The sequence below is a fragment of the Planococcus citri genome, chromosome 5 (assembly GCF_950023065.1).
Source record: "Planococcus citri chromosome 5, ihPlaCitr1.1, whole genome shotgun sequence".
Lineage (NCBI taxonomy): Eukaryota > Metazoa > Arthropoda > Insecta > Hemiptera > Pseudococcidae > Planococcus > Planococcus citri.
Genome location: NC_088681.1, coordinates 12,245,510 through 12,266,994, shown reverse-complemented (window position 1 = coordinate 12,266,994; position 21,485 = coordinate 12,245,510). Strand labels below are relative to the sequence as shown.

The following is a 21,485-nucleotide window of genomic DNA, read 5'->3' as shown; positions in this document are numbered from 1 at the left end:
TTAAACCAGATGAGATCAATTTCACCAGATTAAATCTAATCTGATCTGATCAGAACATTCCTGAGTATATCTTAGTCAGATCAGGTAAGAATTTAGATGGGGTTCAAACACATGATAAAATTTGTTTGATGGGATCAAATTAGATTTTATTAGATCCAAACATTTTTGGTTGGAATTCGATCAGATAAGCTCAGATTAGGATTTTGAAGTTTTGATGGAACTGAATCTGCTCAAACCTGATCACTGATCAGACATAATTTATTAGATCAGATCAGATCCGATCATTACTGAATGCTATTTGATCAGATTAGAGTCAAAACTGATTAGACATGATAGATCAGATAAAGAGTTTTCATGAGATCGAAACTGTTCAAACCGGATAACATCAATTTCATCAGATTAAATCTAATCTGATCTGATCTGAACATTCCTGAGTATATTTTAGTCAGATCAGGTGAGAATTTAGATGGGGTGTTCAAACACATATGATAAAATTTGTTTGATGGGATTAAATTAGATTCTATCAGATCCAAACATTTTTGGTTGGAATTTGATCAGATAAGCTCAGAACTGAATCTGTTCAAACCTGATCAGACATGATTTATTAGATCAAATCAGATCAGATCCTATCACTATGGAATGCAATTTGATCAGATAAGAGCTTTAATGAGTTAAAAACTAATCAGACATGATAGATTAGATAAGAGTTTTCTTGAGTTCAAATCTGTTTAAACCGGATGAGATTAATTTCATCAGATTACATCTAATCTGATCTGATTTGGACATTTCTGAGTCTAGTTTAGTCAGATAAGTTCGGAGTTTAGATGAGATTAAATCTGTTCAAACCTGATGATACCAATTTACTCAGATTAAATCTGATCAAATCTGGACATTCCTGAGCCTACTTTAGTCAGATCAGATGAAAGTTTTGAAGGGATGAAATCTACTCAAACCGGTTCTGACTAGTTTGACCTGATCAAATCTGATCTGGACATTCCTGAGTTTACTTTTGTCAAGTGAAATATGTTCAAACCCTGATCTGATCAGTCCAGATCAGAATTTACATGGATCAAATCTGTTCAAACCTGATGAGACCAATTTGATCAGATTAAATCTGATCTGATGAGTTCTGGACATTCTTGAGACTACTTTAGTCAGATCAGATCAGATCAGATCAGAGTTTAGATGGGTAAAATCTTTTCAAATCCAATCAGACCAATTTGATCAGGTTAAATCTAATCTGATCATATCTGGACATTTTTGAGCGCATTTCAGTCAGATCAGGCCAGATCAGAGTTTTGATGGATCAAATCTTTTCAAATTCAAACAGGCCATTTCTGAGCTTACTTTAATCAGGTCAGTTTGTACGTTTGTAGTTTAGATCGAATCGTATTTATGCATAAAAACCTGATCAGACTAGTTTGATCTGATTGAATTGATCAGATCAGAGTTGTAATGGGATAAAATCTACCCAAACCGTGTTCAGACTAGTTCAATCTTATTATGTCTCATCTAAACATTCCTGAGTCTACTTTTGAATTGTCAGATGGGTCAAATTTATTCAAACCCAATCAGAATCAGGCCAGTTTGATCAGATTAAATCTGATCTGATCAAATCCGAACATTCCTGTGCCTATTTTATTCAGTTCAGATCAGATCAGATCAGAGTTTTGATAAGATGAAATCTGCTCAAACTGGTTCAGACTAGTTTGATTTGATTAAATCTCATCTGAACATTCCCTGAGTACACTTTTGCCAGATCAGACCAGAGTTCTGATGGGTCAAATCTGTGGTCAATTCATGTGTTAAAAAAGGGGCGTCGAGAATAGAACATTGAAAAAGTTCAAAACTACTTTCTCAAAACCGAATTTTCAAAATAACAAAAAAATAATAATATTAGTTGAAAAAAAGTGGAAAATTAAATTAGCAAATTATTGTTTTTTTTTTTCAAGAAAAATTAAAATATTTCTTTATAACGAAAATTGTTTCAAGTATATTTTTTCATCATTAAAACAATTAAAAATTCGTTGAAATTCTTGGAAAAATAGAAAATTGCACCGGATTCCAACAAAAAACAATGGAAATCTTTTAAACACAAAAAAAAAACAACATTATTTTGACAAACTGGGTAAAAGATTATTACACACTACAAAAAATCTCACAAACTCCAAACCTGAAAACTTTTTTTGTTTGAAAACATTAAAAGTTCAAACACATGATTTTTTCAAAAAAAAAATAATAAAAACTTTTAGAAAAATCATGAATTTTACAAAAAAGTTAATGTTTTCTGATATTTTAACGCTTCAAAAATGCCAAAAAAATTAAGATTGAAAAAAAATTTTAAAAACCAGCTAAAAACTACATAAAAAAAAATTGAAAAAACTGAAAAATTTGATACAAAAAATTCAACATTTGACAAATTATTAGCAATATTTTTCAACTTTAGAAAAGCGAAAAAAAATTCAACATGCTCAAAACAAGGCCAAAAACAGTGAAAAAAAATCAAGAAAACGAAAAAAAAATAATTTTTTTGAAGCACAAGAATCAAATTATCCGACAAAATGCTGCTAAGATATCAAAAAATTTAATGCAAGTAGGTATTTAAAATTTAAAAGAGATTTGCGCGCCTTTTTTAAAAATTTCTGAAAAGAATTTCCAAAAAAAAGTATTTTTTCAAGATAAAATTAATAAAAAATTGAATTGAAAGATTTAGAACAATAAGTAGTACATATTGAAGGGAAAAGTGCAGCAAAAACTCAAAAAAATCCATCAAGTGGGTTCTCATTCTCAATGAAGAAAATCAAAACATTTGAAACTATTTGACAGAACTTATAATTGAAAAAAGTCGAAGAAAATGCCAACAAAATATTTTTTCTCAGATCATTGCAATTCAACTTGGAAACAACTTTTTTTGAAATTCCAAAACATAATTTGACAGATTGAAAAAAATTGAATCAATTTTTCAAAAAATTCAATAACAGTGGAAAACGAAAGCATTACTTAAAATAAACATCAAAACGCTCCTTCAAAAAAATAAAAAACTTTCGAAAAACCTAAAAGAAATTTTTTTTAGCAAAACAAATGATTGAAATCAACATCCAGACAAAACAATCACGTATTTTTCCACGCTTCTTGACATTTGATACTTAGTTCCTTCAATTTTCAAGGTCGACAAACCTGCTACAAGCAAGTTATTCGGGTTGCAGCATTTCTATCAGAAAAATATTCGAAACTGACGACTTATAAAATACATCTCGTGCAGTCTATCTGGTAAAATATACTCCTCCGTCCTCTCTCGACCAAGAAAATGAAGATAATGTCTTGTATGTACGTAGTTATTGAAGCAATTCAATCACTACTTTAAGAGGTCAGAAGTCAGAACGAAGAAACTATTTAGTCAGGTAAGTATAGAAATTTCATTCAAAAAAAAATTCATAACACTAAATCTTTTAAATCAAGATTTATGGACCCCTCCCATCCTCAATATTGACAAAAATTGAATTGAACCAATTCACTCAGTAATCTTCGTGTAAATACTACATTAATTTTATCATTAAAACCCTTTCACCTCAACCATTCCACTCTTTCAAACACAGTCATTAAAATAATCAAATATCAAATCACATAAAAATATCGAAAAAGAAAAAAAGGTATATTTATCGTAGATACGTTTATCAAATACCTTATAAACAGGAAAATGAACAAATGTACAACCATAATAATTTACATACGTACTTAAATAAAATTTAAAAAAAAAAAAAAAACATAATCATTTTTAATTAATTAAGTAAGTAAACTGTAAATTTTTAAAACTTTGTTACAAGGAATACTTCGAAAAGCGTTTATAGGAATTTGGTAACAGGTTTGTCGATACATCGTCAACCAATGTATTCGAACAAGGGGAGAAAAGGAAAGAGAAAAACAAGAAACAAATTCACTTTTTGTACAAAAAAAAAATCTTCTTAAAAAAACAGAGGAAAAAAATATTATCTTCGTTAAAAATACAATTTTTTAAAAAAGCGTTTCAAAATATTTCATCGTCAGCTTTACTATTGCGATTACATACACAAATCTGCTCAATTCACACAACTCCATTTAGAAATTTGGCTATAGTACGTACAAAAATACACTTTACGAGTAGCATACTTCACTTTTACAATACGAATACTTTATTCGATATCATAATACTCGAGATAACTCGCAAACTCTTGGCACATTTCCGCTAAAATACTATCAACTAAAAACACTGTAAAATTACGAATTCTCAACTTGATTATAAAAAAAACGTAGGTAGTACAGTAACATTCATTATAGGTATAATTTTTTAAAAAATAGCTCATTCGATAAAACCTCGATTAAAATATTACCAATTCTTTCTCTCCGTGGGAGTTTTGCTCACCTCAGTTTAAAAAAATGACTAGATGTAATCCTTTGCTCGACTCTTAATACGTGTACATCGATGAGATTCGTTTCTAAATATTTTATGCTGCTAAAAATACGTACATTCACTCCAGCAGACAAAATTATTGCTTTAACGTTTTAACCTCCCCTCCCCCTCTAGCTTTTTTTCTTCCGGACTTTGAAATCGTTTAGAAAAAAATTATTATTGTTTTAGATACCTATTTATACGACTTTAACGTATAACCTGATACAAAAAACAAATCTGCATCTTATCGTTGATGATGAGAATAAAGGACTATCGTACAAAGGGGGAAAAAATAATGGAATTGAATACCTGCGTGAAATTATCACAATTTCGTCGTCTTATTAATTAGGTAAGTTTTTCTCCACCGTAACGAGTGTAGATCTATATGTGTAGTATGTATATTTATGTACAGAAGAAATTTACGTTTTAATAAATTATTAGTATTTATAGAAACTTATCCGTGTAATCTCACGTTTATTTAAGCATATTATTGAGTAGGTAGAAGTACAATGGTAATCAGAAACAGCATCCTCACTGAGTTTTGGTACCCTGTGCCAAAAATTACAACGATTATTAAAAAATGAGTGAAAAAATTATGAATGAAAAACTTATTATATTTATTTGTTAGTCAGTAGATATTGGGTGAGTATTGTTAGAAAATTAAGGGTAGAGGGCAAGGTACATACATCAGACAAACTGTTTCTTTTGAACTAAAAAACGTTTCGGTTTAGAAATTTAATCATTCGGGTCAAAATAGAAGTTATTTTCATTCAACAGGACCGGAAGTGTGCCATTGTTGTGCTATTATTTTAGTACAGTGCGTACAAAGAGCAAACTTTCAGTGCCTTTGGAATGAAAAATAACCTATGCACGTTTACAAGAACCGAAGTAAGTTCAAAATTAAATTATAATCACAGAATCTTCCCCTAAATTTCAATTCTAAACTTTTTAAATCGAATTCTAATCGAGTAGTTCTCCTTGAAAACTAAAAAATAATAGAATTGGATGACGCCAACTTCGTCAGAGTTCGTCCAACAGAGAATGAACGTATCCCAACGATAGTAGAAAGAGGGTTGGTTGAGGCAGAAAAAAATTAAAATGACATTCAGAAATACACCAATTCTAGAAACTAAAAAATATTCTTAACTCAAATTTCACTGATGAAGAATGAATACCAAAATTTGATCTCCAAAATATAATGCGAACGAAATTATTCATTTTTACCCAAATTAAATTACATTTTGGCATTTTTTACGAACTAGAAAGATAGATTTTAATCGGAAAATTCAACTCTTCGGATACCCGCCAAAACTTATTTTTAAGCTAGAACTTTTTCATACATGACATGATTGAAGCTGACCCAAAATTCTGTCAGTTGGGAAGATCATCAGCATAAGAAATTCTCGTATCCATTTTCCTCAAAATCATAATCCCGAAAGCACAAAAGTGGCCTAAAGTTTCGTTTTTTTGTCAGATTTGCAAAAAAGACATTATTTTTTTGCCCAAACTTCCCCAAAAAGTCTTGTCTTTTTCCAAAATTGCCAAAAAAAAATTCAATAAAAATTACCAAGAAAAATTTGTTTGTCGTCAAAATTAGGTACCAAAATGATTTTTTTCTTAAATCAAAATTTACAAAAGGCCTTGTTTTTTTGTCGCAAAAAATCTGCGTTTGTGTCAAAATAGCAAAAAAAAATTTTTTTACCAAAAAATCTTACGTTTTTTTTTTTACCAAAATTGCAAAAAATTCCAACTCATTTTCGTCTTAAAATGGCTATAAAACCCTGTTTTTTGTCAAATTTACAAGAAATTTTCGATTTTTTGTTGTAAAAAACTGTTTTTTGAGACAAATTTAAAAAATTCCCAAAAAATCTAATTTTTTCCCAAAATTTTAAAAATTTCAAAAATTTTTTGTGTAAAAATAACAAAAAGACCTATTTTTATCAAAATTTAAAAAAACAAAGATTTTTTGTCAAATTGTTATAAAGTCTTGCTTTTTAGTCCCAAAAATCAGATTTCTGTGCCAAAATTGCAAAATTACCTACCAAGAAAACATCTCAAATTTTTTCTAAAATTTCATTTTTTTGTACAAAGTGCAACAAAGACCCATTTTGGTCAAAATGTGCAAAAAAAATTATTTATTTTTTGTCAAATTTGCCAGAGAGTTTCGCTTTTTTGTCGCAAAAATCTACTTTCTGTGCCAAAGTTGCAAAATTACCAAAACATCTCACATTTTTTTCAATATTTCTAAAATTCCAATTTTTTGTACAAATTGTAACGAAGATCCATTTTGAGCAAAATATGCAAAAACCTGTTTTTTTGTCAAATTTGCCAGAAAGTCTCGTTTTTTTGTCGCAAAAATCAGATTTCTGTGCCAAAGTTGAAAAATTACCAAAATGTCTCACTTTTTTGACGAAATTTCAAGAAATCCCAATTCTTTGTATAAACTGTAACAAAGACCTACTTTCGTTAAAATCGCCAAAAAATCTGTTTTTCCGCCAAAATTGTTAAAAAGTTTAGTTTTTTTTGACAAGATCCCAAAAAAAGCCCGTTTGTAATTTTTTTTTGTCATAATTTGCCTAAAAGTATCACTTTTTGTTTGCCAAAATTTAAAAAAAAAAAAACAACTTCTGTATCAAAATTGCAGAGAAGACTTCTTTTTTTGTCAAAATTTCCGAAAAATTTGTTTGAAAAAGTATATAATAATTTTTGAGAATTTTTTCCTCTTAATCTTTCTACCCCCCCCCCTCCCTCCCTTCCTCCGACTAGGACGTTCAAAATTGGCCAAATTTGAGTAAACGAGTTGTAAATAATCGTAATTCAATATTGACCATCTTTTTCTTTATAGAGGACATGGTCCAAAAATTTTGTTCAATATTTTTCAGGTCTTTTTTTTTGTGTCTTGAAAATTTTGAAAATTTTCCTGAAAACAAGAATTGAGCAATGGCTAAATTTTTTCCAAAATTTTGTTGCACTTTTTTACCCCAAATGAAAACCTGAAGTAACTTCTCAATCTTAGCCACCTCCTCTAAAAAAAAAAAAATCAACGAGCTAAAATTCATCATAAGAATGCAATAAATTTCAATCTCGAAAAAATCTAAAACTATTTCGAATCAAAATTATTTAAGAAAAAAAATTACCATTTTTTCAGAAATGGACATTTTTGACAATTTCAAAAATATTTCACAACTTTTGGATTTTGAAAATTTTTAGATAATTTTTTCTCAAAATTTTGACTCAATTCACCAAAGTACGTTCTTATACTTTGATTTTGGCAATTTTTTTACTTTTCAACACCCCTCTCTTCCTCTTGTAAAAAACAAAAGAATATGCATTTTAAAAAAATGATTGACAAAATTTCACTCTATTATTATTTATGAAATTTTCATAGACTCGACAACCCCTCCCCCTCCCCTCCTAACCACCCAAAAATACAAGGTATTGAATTCTGAGCATTTTGCAATTCTGTAACTCAGGTTGAAGGGGGGGGGGGGAGAAGGAGAAATCAAATATTTTTCGGAGTGGTATTACAATATTACATCGATATCAATACTTTGGATGAATTTTTGCCAATTGGCAGAGGTGGGGGGATTTTTTCAAAACCCTCCTTTCAAGCTGAAAAAAAAAGATTGAACCAACAAAACAAAAAAGATTCTTAAGTGCGAATATTTTTAAAAAATGAAAATGGTGCTCTCATCCCCTCCACCAAAGTTGATAGGTTGGGAAAAAATCCCAACATTTTAGACCAACAACTTGAAATTCAGTTTTGGTGAGAGCCCTCCCCCTCCTACCCTAAAATTGAAGAAAATCAAAAATGAAAAAAAAAATTTTACTGATAATTTTTTGCTTAATGACTTGAAATTTTTCCAAATAATGCCATTTTTGATAAAACCCCTCACTTGGGCCCTAATAAATGTTCGTCCTTCTGTACAAAGTCCCCTCTGTTTAGACAATAATGAAAACAATAAACGAAAGTCAGCGAAATTTCTTTACAAATTCATAGATCACGATTCTTCTGACGATCCCTCTCTTCAAAAATGAAAAAAAAATCTCTCCACGTCTCTCCACAAAGTTGAAAAAAATTCAATGAAATAAAATAGGAGCAATTTTTCAAAAATGTTTTCAATTCATGAGTCATTATTGCCCAAAATATTCCCCTTCTAACTGAACCCCCCCACCCATACCCGCCTTAACCACGTTGGTACTCGCATAGTTGAAAAACACCAAGAAAATATGGAAGGAGGGGGGGGTAAACATACGTGCAAAAATGTTTCCCGACATGGGAACCAAACAATTTCCAAAATTTGCAACTCAAATTCACCCTTAAATAGTCAGAATTAATTAGCCAAACATGAATTCTTTTTTGCAACAAAACAACAAATCCAGTGGAAATGGAAAATCATCGGTAAAATTGAAAAAAATATATATTCAAAAGAGGGGGGAGGGGAGGAATCCATCCCTAAAATTATAATATCGTCGTAAATTCAACGAATCTCGATCGTCATTTTAATAATTTTGGTCAAATAAGAAACTAGATATAATTTCCCAATAAAGATTTGATACAAATAGAAGGTTAGATTACTCAAAAGTGGTTATCTGATTCCTTCAATAAATGATGCACGCAAACCGCAACACGCAAATCAAGCTATTCTCGTCATAAAAAGAGCTTCATGCAGTTTTCTTTTTTTTTTATTGATTGGGTCATTTTAATAATCCCTCCTCCCCTCGCCTTCATCCTCGCGTTGAAAATTAAAACTACTCGATTAACGTCTTCTGCTCAGTAATTTATTCGAAGAATATTAGTCATAATAAAGTAACCTTTGAACTCTCCCATTCATTTACACCTTACACGTTATTTAAAGTAGATTTCTACCAACAAAAAAAAACTCCAAAATCTTAACAAAGAAGTTATTCAAATCGTTCAATTTAAATGTACAGATTTACGAAAATAATTTCAAAATGATGGACACCTTGTAGGATAAACTTGGGCAATTCGATTGCATTTAAATTTCACAAATTACAACGAAAAATATATTTTCTTCAACAATTGGCATTGATCGTGGTCAAGTGAAGAGACAATATCTACCCATCACCATTATCTACTGAGTCATTCTGCGGCACTCACTTTATGAAGGTAGCACACAGCAATAAAAGTTTCCGGGTTCAGGTTCCAACCAGTGTATAAAGCACAGCTATAATGAACGAATGATTTACAATGCCTGGCTCGGCATCCTATACTGGCTCCTTTTTCACCACAATGTGCGCAGATCTGTCAACAAAAATGTGTATTGTTGCGTCAGAAAGTCAATACAAATCAATGAGTCACGAAACCGTTTTCAAAATAATAATTACAGTTTGTAGTGCTTCGAAAACTGCTGCTTCCAGACCAACCAACTTGGAGCCAACTAGATGTATACCAGATGCCCAAATGAAACAGTTTTCATGAGCCCAGATTTCCATGGATTTGTTGTGTTCGGATAAATTGGTTGATGCGTGATTGCTTTCTATTGATACGGATCGTTTCTGCTGCGAAAAAAATGAAACAATAGGTTAATGAGAGAGTAAAGGGAGATGCACGTTTATAGATTAGTTTCGCTTGAAGATGAATGACTTACTTTTTTAGACTTCTGGAATATTTCCACGAAGCAAAAAATAAATAAAAAATACAAATTTTAAAATTATCTCGACGTTGAAAAAAAGGGAGAGAATAAAATGGAAAAATAAATTTCAAAATGTCCTTAATATTTCAACGTAAGCAGTATCCGAAGTTGAGCTTTGAAAATGTTCGATTATGAAAATGAAAATAACAGTTACCTTTTTCTTAATCGGCTCAGTCAAATGATCAGTCTTTCTCGAATGTCTTTTGGAATCACTATCGCTACAAGTTTGAATAAAATACGGACCGAACAGATCGCCAGTTGGTTCACCAGCTAATCCGGGACTATGAGCTGATAATTTGCAGAATATACACATCCACGAATCGTCCGAAGCCTCCGGATCGTAATTTTTCACGCTGTAGGCAGCTGCCAGTCGTTTATTAGCTGGAAATTGGAATAAAATTAGACAAATTGGTACAACCGGATGGATTTGAGAAAGAGAATGCAGTCGTACCTTTATCACATTTGCCTTGTTTTCGTTTAGCGGCGGTTTTCGCATCGGAGATATCGTCTTCTTCTAATTTAATACTGTTAATAATTTGCACGTTGATTGGATTCTCCTTGGAACCTTCGACGTGTATCACAGGAACTCGTTTAAAACTAACACTATCCGTAGAGGTATCTTTAGAATTGATCGAATGCTTTTTCGCATCTTTTTTCGTCGAAGCGGATTTCGATTTCTTGGAACTCTTCTTCTTCACTGGTTTCGCTTGAATATCGTTAGCTGCAGAATGCGACGACAAATTCGTAGTTTTCGGAGCTGGATTCCGTTTCGAAGAATCGTCCGCTTGTATCGATTTGACCGGATCCATTGAAATATCTTCGATACCGGCGAACATTTTTTCGAGTTCGCTTTCTACTTGAACGTAGGTGATTTCTTCTTTACGGTTTTTACTTTTAGCAGGAACTTCTTTGTTCGTGTCGGATTTCTTGGCCGAAACGGCGGTATCTTTCTTGGAGGATGAATTCGGCGCTTCTTTCGGTTCAGTTTTCACTGAGCTGAGATCGGTGGCCGGTTCAGTGTTGCTTTTAGACTTGACCGGAGGAGTATCACAATCATCTACTAGACCCAAGTTTTCGATTTTTGACGAATTCGTTGGAATCTTTTGATTATCACTTTGCTTGTTAGAAACTAATTTTTCTAATTTTTCGATATTACTGTCGTCCGAAGGCTTAGGCGAATTGTCATGGTCGTCTTTAGTAGGTTTCGTGTCGTTGGTAACAGTAACATCGGTCACCAAGCTATTCATCGTAGACGAATCTCTGGTAGATTCGAATTCGCTCGAATTCAAACCTAAATCACTTTCTAGATGATCGCCGTGTACCGGCGAAGGAGATTTTAGTATTTTTTCCACCGATTCGCCCCGTAAATCGAGCGTTTTACAAGGTGGAGTATTAACTGTAACGGATGATGACGTAGTACTAGTCGATGATTTCGTATCAGAATGGAACATTGTTTCTAATATCGATTCGACGCGATCTGCCGTTATACTTTGTTCGTGTTTAGGTTTCGTTGATTCGGCAGTATCGTTGGATTTCAGCGCTGGAGCTTCGAGTTTAGCTTTAACTTGGCTTTCGGCATCTTGGCTGGGGGTTTCACGTAATGGGTTTGCAGCTATCACACTAACTGGTTCTGTTTTCGAAGCAGCTTCGGGGGTATTTTTATCATCCGGTGATCCGTTCAGGGACGGTTTTTCATCGCAGCTTTGCGCAGCTGGGCTTCCATTTACAGGGACGGTGGTTGCAGCATCATTGGTAGGGGTTTTACCGGTGGATGGTACGTGAGCAGCGGATGATAAATCCATGGATTCTTGTTGTACGTCGTTCGAGTACGTGATTCGCGATTTATCATCGTTCGAGTTAGCACGATGTGAGGAATTCATGTGAGAATTCCGCTCTGACCATCCGGATTCTTCATTGTAATAGGATCTGGTCGACGGTGAGTAGTTCTTGGCGGTGGTTTGAGTATATAACGAAGAGTTTTCGTGATAATTTGAGAAATCTGTCGACGAAACGATGCGGTTAGTACGGAATTTGAAGTGGAAACGTACGTAGGATGGATGAAATAGATACTTACTGTGCTTATTTGTCCACGATGGGCAAGATGCGAGTGACGAATGAGCATGAGCAGATGTCGGCCCTTGAGGAGGTATCGCTGGTAATCGGTGTCTAGGAGATATGAATTCTTGAGGGGATTGAATATGATGATACGATGGTGGATAATGCCCTCCTGACATTATTTTTCGAAAATATCTGTGGTGATTTTAACGTCTGAAAAGATGCAAAAAATTGAATTTTTTGAGGGGAAAAAAATCGTCAAATAGTAGGTATAAAGCATCATATGTACCCTCTTGGTGGCACTCGATCGTTCACATTTACTCCGGTAAATATTCGGGTAATCTGTCCTATACCAGTCGAACATTTACGTTCGAATTGAAGCGTAAAAACTCGATGTATTTTCGATACCAGCGACAAATTCAAATACCCACCAGATTTATGAATTTTTCATACGTACCGACGGCGAACTGAATTCGTTCGAGTGAACCTTTCACATTTCTCGTACGAAAACTACTCGAATACAATCAAACCGCAGGGATTTTCGATTCACATTAGACAAAGACATTGAAATGCCACGAAATTTTTTATTTTTCGTACGAACCAAGACGCAAGATAGTGACAAAATTTCTGTCAGGACTGTCAGCGATCAAGAAAAAATAATTTTTGATGGCATTTTTTCACGTTTTTCAAAACTGCGAATACTGCGATCTATGAAACCAGAATAGAAATTACGGTGACGCGTAATTTCGCCGCCAAAAAATTTGCGCATAGGAAATCTCACAGATAAAATGGCGATTACCGTAATTACCTCGAATTACGTAAAGAGCTTTAGAATTACGCTATTGTTTCAACACCACCTATAGTAAAAGGCCTTGGCGCACAAAAAGGGCAACGTCGCAAGGAGGCTGAGACTTACATGGTGTCTTACGGAAAAAGCACCATTTTCTTGTTTTTCGCGAATTTTTCAAAATTTTGAATGGGCACATGGGTGTTTAAGGCATGAAAAATGATCTATTTTTTACGCTCTACAACGTCATCTTTCATTTGAAGCTCTAGCACTCATCAATCAAAAGATATAAAAGCTCAAAGCTCAAAAATCACAAATACCGAACTTTTGAATGAATGTTTCTCAAAATTTTGATCGAGCACATGGGTGTTTGAAACATGAAAAATAATCTACGTTTCACGCTCTACAATTTGGTTTTTTCCCGAAAGCTCTAGCATCAATAGATCAAAACTCAAAAGTTGTGTAAGTTCAAAGTTGAGCTTTTTTCTAACTTTTGATCTATTGATGCTAGAGCTTTCGGGAAAAAACCAAATTGTAGAGCGTGAAACGTAGATTATTTTTCATGTTTCAAACACCCATGTGCTCGATCAAAATTTTGAGAAACATTCATTCAAAAGTTCGGTATTTGTGATTTTTGAGCTTTGAGCTTTTATATCTTTTGATTGATGAGTGCTAGAGCTTCAAATGAAAGATGACGTTGTAGAGCGTAAAAAATAGATCATTTTTCATGCCTTAAACACCCATGTGCCCATTCAAAATTTTGAAAAATTCGCGAAAAACAAGAAAATGGTGCTTTTCCCATAGTACACCATGTAAGTCTCAGCCTCCTTGCGACGTTGCCACCTTCGAGAACTTTTTCTGCGCCCAGGCCTTTTACTATAGGTGGTGTTGATTGTTTGTTTACGATTATTACAAAACACGAACAGTGTGACCACATCGAGGATGTTTTATCGAGTTGAAATTTTTTTTTGAGAAATTCTCGAATCTTCATAAAAATTTTTCATCCTGATAGCATCAGCTTTTTTTTGCTGAGTTTGAATAATTTTAAAGCAAATTCTAATGTAAATTGTGTCGGTTCGAGGACTTTATTCGCAGAATGAAGTCGCTAAATAGGTAGAATATCGTGTTTGATTAGTTTAACAGTATAATTCGCCGAAATTCTAGCTTTCGTCGATCGTGTAAGTAGATTTACCCAAGTATTGATAACATCGTGAGCTCGAGCAAAATGACGGACTCGAAGGATGCTAAAGAGCACGGAATGCAACGAGTATTGAATAAATTACAATCGTCGTTTAGCAAAGGAGACTATTACGAAGCTCATCAGATGTACAGGACGTTATATTTTAGGTAATATGATCGCATCGTTCACGTTATGTAGTGTCGTAGGATGTACAGGCTCTAGAGGTCTTCTGCTGTCTCCATTTTGGTGTATTTTTTCGATACAAGTACAGCTTTCCTCACGATTTACACCCAGATCTGTATCCGAATTAGAGTATTCTTTAGTATTCTGTCAACTCTACGACACTACACGTGAAAATTCTTCGACATCGTTTCACATTTGACTCGAAAAAATTGCCTACCTGTATCAAATTATAATCATGTGTGATTTAATTTCCGCAGATACTTGAATCAGAAGAAATACGATCAGTTGAAAAAACTCTTGTACGATGGTGCAATCCAAATGCTAGACTATGGACAAGTAATACACCTCTAACCGGTCATATTAATTTTAGTCTACGATCGTATATAGTAATGGTGATTTTTATTCTCTAGGGTACAAGTGGAGCTGACCTGGCAGAATTACTAGTATCGGTCCTAAAAGAGACGAAATTCGCTCCGAATGAAACCATGTTCGATCGAATTGCCATGTACGTGTTCTAAATTACGTTTTGTTTTCGTGGCTATAACTGGCTATTGTGTGGTTATCTCTTCATTGTGTTATCGCTACGTAGAAAAACAACAAACCGCATTTTTGTCGGTACATTCCTATAATGTGAATTTTTTCAACTTGTAATCATTTTTAATTACAGACTGTTTGAAAAAATGGATCAAGGGCTGCTCGAACGAGATGCATTTTTGAACAACGCTTTGCAATGGTCTTGTATAGCATCGACCGATTATAAAACCGGTCATCCAGATTTGCATAGACGTATCGCCGAAATTTTCTGGAGACGTTAGTATCGTTGAATTTTATTCTCGAATTATAGTTTTGGAGTTGGAACTTTATGAGGAATTTTTCTGTTTTACAGAGGGAAACTATACAGCAGCTCGCTATCATTATTTACATTCTTCAGACGGTTGCGGTTTCGCTACCATGTTGGTCGAGTTACATATAACTAAAGGATATTCTAACGAAGTAGATCTTTTCATCGCTCAAGTGGTGTTGCAGTAAGTATAGAATAAAACTGCATCGAGATACTCGATTTTAGATGTATTTTAATCGAAATGAATTGAATTTTGCAGGTATTTATGCCTGAAGAAGAAGAACACCGCTTACGATGCGTTTGAAAGTTACACAAGTCAACACCCGAATATCAAAGGACCTCCGTATTTGCTCCCGTTGTTAAATTTTATTTGTTTTTTGTTAAAAATTATAGAAAGGTAAATAATCGTACAACGTTTTAGGTATACATACAGATTTAGATGTATATGTATTTTTAACGCGATTTATATGGGTCATTTACTCATCGAATAATGAAACACAAAGGTCAATTAAACTGTTAGCTTCGGTATGGAAATAACTATCGCTTTAATCGTTGAATTATGAAAAGAAATAACTCGATTGAAAAGTGAATAGAATGACTCGTTCGTTTAATTGATCTTACGTTATATAAAACTCGCTTTTAATTTCCAATCTAAATCAGTTGTAAAATATGTATGTAATTGATTTCTAAAACGTTGTGTTCTCTGTTTCAGTGGTAAATTTGCCTCGTTTGTAGTGTTATGTGAAAAATACGAAAACTGCATTCGTCGAGATCCATCCTATACAGACTACTTGGAAAGAATTAGTCAAATTTTTTTCAACGTAAAGCCACCTCGTACCAACGCAAATAATCCAGGATTTTTTGGTTAGTCATTTTTTAAAAATACACGAGCTCGACTCGACTCGAATAAACTTGTAATTTCTTTCGATTCTCATTCCCGCAGGCAATCTAATTCAATCGTTAGTTACTAATTTAAACGAATACGAATCGGATAACGAAAACGAAGACATAATGTTCGCTCCATCTTCATCGAGCCGTTCCTGATGCTGGATGGAAATCACATCGGGTTACTAGATTCCATAATAATTTTACTTCTATTTTTAATTTGTGTTTGATAAAAGGAAGTTTTTGATTTTTTTCTCGATTTTATTTACTATAAGGATGCGTCGACCACGACCGGTGACCGTATTGGATTTTTATTTCGGTATTTTTTAAGCGGATTAATAAATTTACGAGCGTGTTTAGATGAATCTTCTTTACGATATGGCGGTAATTGGAACTCGGTAACATTGCTGTACAAAGTATAACCAAACACTATTCTAATTAAGTATTTAACGAAGTGTTTTTCTTTTTTATCAACAAACTTCAAACGAAAAAAAAAAGATGAAGTCGCACGCGTACCATTTTATGTTTTGCTAAACTATAACATCGTGTTATTCACTATATAAGTATACTAATTTCGATCAGAAACAGCAACAAGTTGAGATTTGGCGTGAACGATTGATCTAGTCAAGTTCAGATATGTTCACAATAATAATATTTTATTCGATGTTAGAATTTTACAACTTTTCATACGAGCATTTTTTTTCCTTTTTTTTTTTTTGTAATACTTATGTACACTAATGTATGTATTATAAATTAACGTGTTGCATTGTATTCGCTTCACAGGTTCATATAGTTTGTTTTTTTTCCTCTCTTTCTCCTTGGTGTAAAAGTTTAGTTTATTTTTCTGTATGTAAAGACTGAACTGATTCAGTTCGCAATATAGTTTTTTCATCTGTAGGTTTAGTTACATGTTATTAAAAATTTTTTTTCCAATTTGTTTGTGATACACGTGCAATAGTGTTTTGCTATTTGCTTGAAATATATGTGGGTTGTTTCATATTACGATTTTATGTCGCGTATGTCTGTAATTTTTAATCTGAGTGATTTGGAAGTTGTAAAAACGACGTGTTCCGAGAAATGAAGTATTGTTGAGTTGATTTTGAAGTTTGAGTACTTCGTAGTACTTAAAATGAGGAATTGAAGTAATTATATTGATGATTGGCTGATACTTCTCAAAATAATGAATCAATTTTTGAATAAATAATGAGAATTTGCAGTCTCATTTTGTTATCAGTAATATTTATTCATCAAATGTTCCATTTTTAAATAATCAATTCCAAATCAGCAAATCTAAATATTGTCTCATCTAGTTTGGTTTTGTTCGATTCGAAAGTACCAGTTCAAAAGGTTCCCTTGTAAGGTTTTGATGATTCAACGGAATGTGACCCATTGGTGATTTCATTTTCATTTCTCATTATTACCTATTCTATTTTATTTTATTTTTTATTTTTATTTTGAACTAAATGACCCAATCGATTTTTTTCATAATAAGATGTAATTACTTGATTACTTACCAAGACGTATCAGAAAATATTATCTTATTTCATGTTAGGAGAGTGATTGTTTTGCAAACCAACCAACTCTTTAATTATTATAATTAAGATATTGACGAGGAATGCATTTATAATTTTGCATATAAAAACAGATCTTTACCATTTTATTCAGTTGATCGTCTAATTAAGTACCTACCTAATCGTTTTTTAAAAACTCAAATTCACAAATATAGGTATCATGTTTTCGTCGTCGATGTTCGTCGTGTTCTTAGCTACTGCTCTGGTTTCTTTGACCAGCATCATGGGCATGGCTGTTGACTCCAAAACAGAAACTGGACTCAATGTTCGCATCGAAGTGAACCTCATCAGTGCTAATAATTCTATGTACCTTATTCGCGATGCTAACTTGACCCAAGGTTCATTTTACAGCTCCGACAATCTACCTGTACCGATCGAAACCATCAATTCGATTCAATTTGAACCGAACAACGCCGCAAGTTTTGTTGCCGGAGATGCAGTAGCAGTCCAAGGTTTTATTAAAGTGTACCATAATAATACGAAAGTCTGTCGGTTTTTCTTCAACCTCAGCCATGGAAGTTTTGTTGCTAGCACTGGTTGCGAAAAAGACTCTTCATCGCGTCATTCTTGTTCTGCTGAAACTCGTTCCACTGTAGCATCGCAACCTCAGGGGGATGCCAATAAAAAGGAGAGCAGAATTATCGACTTGAAATGCTGGGAATTGGATCCTTCATCCGTACATAACTGATGATGAACACAAGGATATTTTACATATGAATGTATTCTGATGAAGATGAGTAGATACCTAATTTATGATCATTATTTTTGTAGAAACATTTTAGTAGGTAGGTATGAAATAGTATTTTAAAATTGTCACTTTGTCAGTTGCCTATGGGCAGTTTTTGGGGGAGGGGGGCAAACGTAAGAAAATTTCAAAAATATCGAAAATTTATCATAAAAAAGACAAGACAAAATTCAATGCTTTTCGGGCGTTTTGGTAAAAAAAACACTTTTTTAAAATTATCAAAAAGTTATTGAATTCAAGAACAATTTGATAAAATTTAGCAAACATTGCGAGAATCCTGCTCGAAAGAAGTGTTCAAGCGACTTCAAGCTGCTGTAAATTGAGAAATATTGATGAAATGTTTGTAAAATTTGACTGAATTGCATTTAAGAAGGCTTTAAAATATGACGAAACGTTCTACAAACAGTCAAACACTGAAAAAAGCATCAAAATAATTGAATGTAAAACAAATTAAATGAATAAATTTTAGAAAATTTTTTACAAAAATACAACAAAAATTGTAAAAAAATGTGATCGGTGGAGGGATGATAAAAAAAAAATAAATACTTAATGTGGCTTGAAGTAGAAATCTCGATGTCTCCAGATTCTTCAATTTCCGATTTTTTCACCCGTCACTTCAAGCACTTGAATGAAATTGTTATGCGTTGAAGGAACCAATTGGATCTCAATTTCATTTTCAAAATTAGTCGTGTGACCTATCAATTTAGATTAGAATTTTACGCTGAAACCAAAAATGATGACAGATTTCATTTTACAGCCCTTTCCCCCTGTTTTAGTCTCCTCCCCCCACCAAACTTCACAGCAACATTTTCAAAATTAGTCGTGTGACCTATCAATTTAGGTTGAAATTTTACGCTGAAACCAAAGATGATGACAGACTTCATTTTGCAGCCCTTTCTCACGTTTTAGTCTCCTCCCCCCCCCCAAACTTCACTACAACATTTTCAAAACTAGTCGTGTGACCTACCTATTAATTTCAGTTAAAATTTTACGCTGAAACCAAAAATGATGACAGATTTCATTTTGCAGCCCTTTCCCCCGTTTTAGTCTCCTCTTCCCACACCCCCCACACTTCACAGCAATGTTTTAAAAACTAGTGGTGTGACCTATCAATTTAAATTAAAATTTTACACTGAAGCCAAAAATTATGACAGATTTCATTTTATCCACTTTTTCTGCGTTTTAGTCTGCCCTACCCACCAAACTTCACAGCCACATTTTCAAAACTAGGCGAGTGACCTATCAAATTAGGGTAGAATTTTACGCTGAAACCCAAAATGATGACAGACTTCATTTTGCAGCCCTTTCTCACGTTTTAGTCTCATCCCCCCCAAACTTCACAACAACATTTTCAAAACTAGTCGTGTGACCTACCTATTAATTTCAGTTAAAATTTTACGCTGAAACCAAAAATGACGACAGATTTCATTTTGCAGCCCTTTTCCCCGTTTTAGTCTCCTCACCCCCCCCCCCAAAACAAACTTCACAGCAACATTTTAAAAACTAGCGGTGTGACCTATCGATTTAGATTAAAATTTTATACACTGAAGCCAAAAATTATGACAGATTTCATTTTATCCACTTTTTCTGCATTTTAGTCTCCCCTACCCACCAAACTTCACAGCCACATTTTCAAAACTAGGCGAGTGACCTATCAAATTACGGTAGAATTTTACGCTGAAACCCAAAATGATGACAGACTTCATTTTGCAGCCCTTTCTCACGTTTTAGTCTCATCCCCCCCATACTTCACAACAACATTTTCAAAACTAGTCGTGTGACCTACCTATTAATTTCAGTTAAAATTTTACGCTGAAACCAAAAATGATGACAGATTTCATTTTGCAGCCTTTTCCCCCGTTTTAGTCTCCTCTCCCCCCCCCCCCCAAACAAACTTCACAGCAACATTTTAAAAACTAGCGGTGTGACCTATCGATTTAGATTAAAATTTTACACTGAAGCCAAAAATGATGACAGATTTCATTTTATCCACTTTTTCTGCGTTTTAGTCTCCCCAACCCACCAAACTTCACAGTCACATTTTCAAAACTAAGCGAGTGACCTATCAAATTAGGTTAGAATTTTACGCTGAAACCAAAACTTATGACGGATTTAATTTTGCAGGTCTCCCCTCCCACCGTATAAGTATTTCCTCCCCACCATACTTCACATCTACTTTTTCAAAACTAGTCTTGCGACCGATCAAATTAGGTTAAAATTTCACACTGAGACCAAAACTTATGACAGATTTAATTTTTCAGCCCTTTAAAAAAACGGAAATTTTTGACAGCTACCTAATTTGGAAAATGCACGACTTTGAAATTTTTAGGAATTATTGGATAAAGCGAGACTTTAAATTTTGGAAAAAAACGAGCCTAGTATCGGGAATTTCCAAAAAACTATACTTTTGATAATTATTGAGGAAAACATTTTTTTCCTCACAATTTTTCTGTCAAAAAGTCGCATCGTTTTGCAACTTTCTGCTAAAAAACGAGACGTTTTGGTAATTTTTGGAGGAAAACGCTCAATTTTGGAGTGCTCAATTTCTGGGGAAAAGTGATTGTACTTATATTCTGCTGAAAAGTAAGATATTTTGTCAAATTTTCGCAGAAAGCAAGAATTTTTATAAATTTTAGCAATAAAAGGTAAGATTTTTTTCTCAATTATTGGCTGTAAAATAACAGTTTTTCGCAATTTTTCATTAAAACGGGGATACTTTTTTATATTTTTGGCAATTTTTAACAATTATTGCTGCGAAGAAAACGTGACTTTCGAGATTCGTATAAGAAAACATGAGACAACATGAAATTTTTTGCGAGGAACCGAGAAATGATTTTTAGCAAGGAATTGGCGCTTTTTGGCAATTTTTAATAGGATGTAATTTATGTAGTATTTTTTTTTTTTTTTTTTTGGCAAAAAACGAGACATTTTTTTCTTGTTTTCTTCACAAAGTAAGTAAGGCCAATAGCTTCGAAAAATTGCATTTTTTGAAAATTTAAGAAAAAAGTAACTGTATTAACCACAATTTATTTCTAAAGTAACCAAAATTTGGTAACTTGGTTATAAAATTAACCTAGTATGAGCTCTGTCTGCTATACCTTTTTGAATTGGATAAAAAATTCACATCGAGTATTTCTTAATTATTTTGATAATTT

General features: G+C 33.2%; 2 protein-coding genes across 4 annotated transcripts; one reads left to right on the top strand and one right to left on the bottom strand.

The window, feature by feature from the left end:
- Positions 1-3,631: 3,631 nt before the first annotated feature.
- LOC135849273 (uncharacterized protein CG5098) lies at positions 3,632-12,816 on the bottom strand. Of its 3 annotated transcripts, none has more exons than XM_065369636.1 (7): positions 12,428-12,816; positions 12,158-12,351; positions 10,535-12,082; positions 10,238-10,464; positions 9,776-9,946; positions 9,549-9,692; positions 3,632-4,975 (listed from the first exon to the last, which is right to left on the bottom strand). In XM_065369636.1, exons 2-7 carry the CDS (start codon positions 12,315-12,317, stop codon positions 4,958-4,960), a joined length of 2,268 nt encoding a protein of 755 aa, XP_065225708.1. In that variant the 5' UTR covers positions 12,318-12,351; positions 12,428-12,816; the 3' UTR covers positions 3,632-4,957. The 3 variants fall into 3 exon arrangements, with proteins under 3 accessions (XP_065225708.1, XP_065225706.1, XP_065225707.1); XM_065369634.1 differs by having other exon boundaries at positions 9,776-9,949; positions 12,428-12,814; XM_065369635.1 differs by having other exon boundaries at positions 9,776-9,949; positions 12,596-12,814.
- Positions 12,817-13,905: 1,089 nt separating this feature from the next.
- On the top strand, positions 13,906-17,016 carry LOC135849272 (Golgi to ER traffic protein 4 homolog). The gene is made up of 8 exons (XM_065369632.1): positions 13,906-14,272; positions 14,546-14,624; positions 14,699-14,793; positions 14,956-15,098; positions 15,175-15,313; positions 15,389-15,526; positions 15,842-15,993; positions 16,073-17,016. Exons 1-8 carry the CDS (start codon positions 14,151-14,153, stop codon positions 16,171-16,173), a joined length of 969 nt encoding a protein of 322 aa, XP_065225704.1. The 5' UTR covers positions 13,906-14,150; the 3' UTR covers positions 16,174-17,016.
- Positions 17,017-21,485: the final 4,469 nt, after the last annotated feature.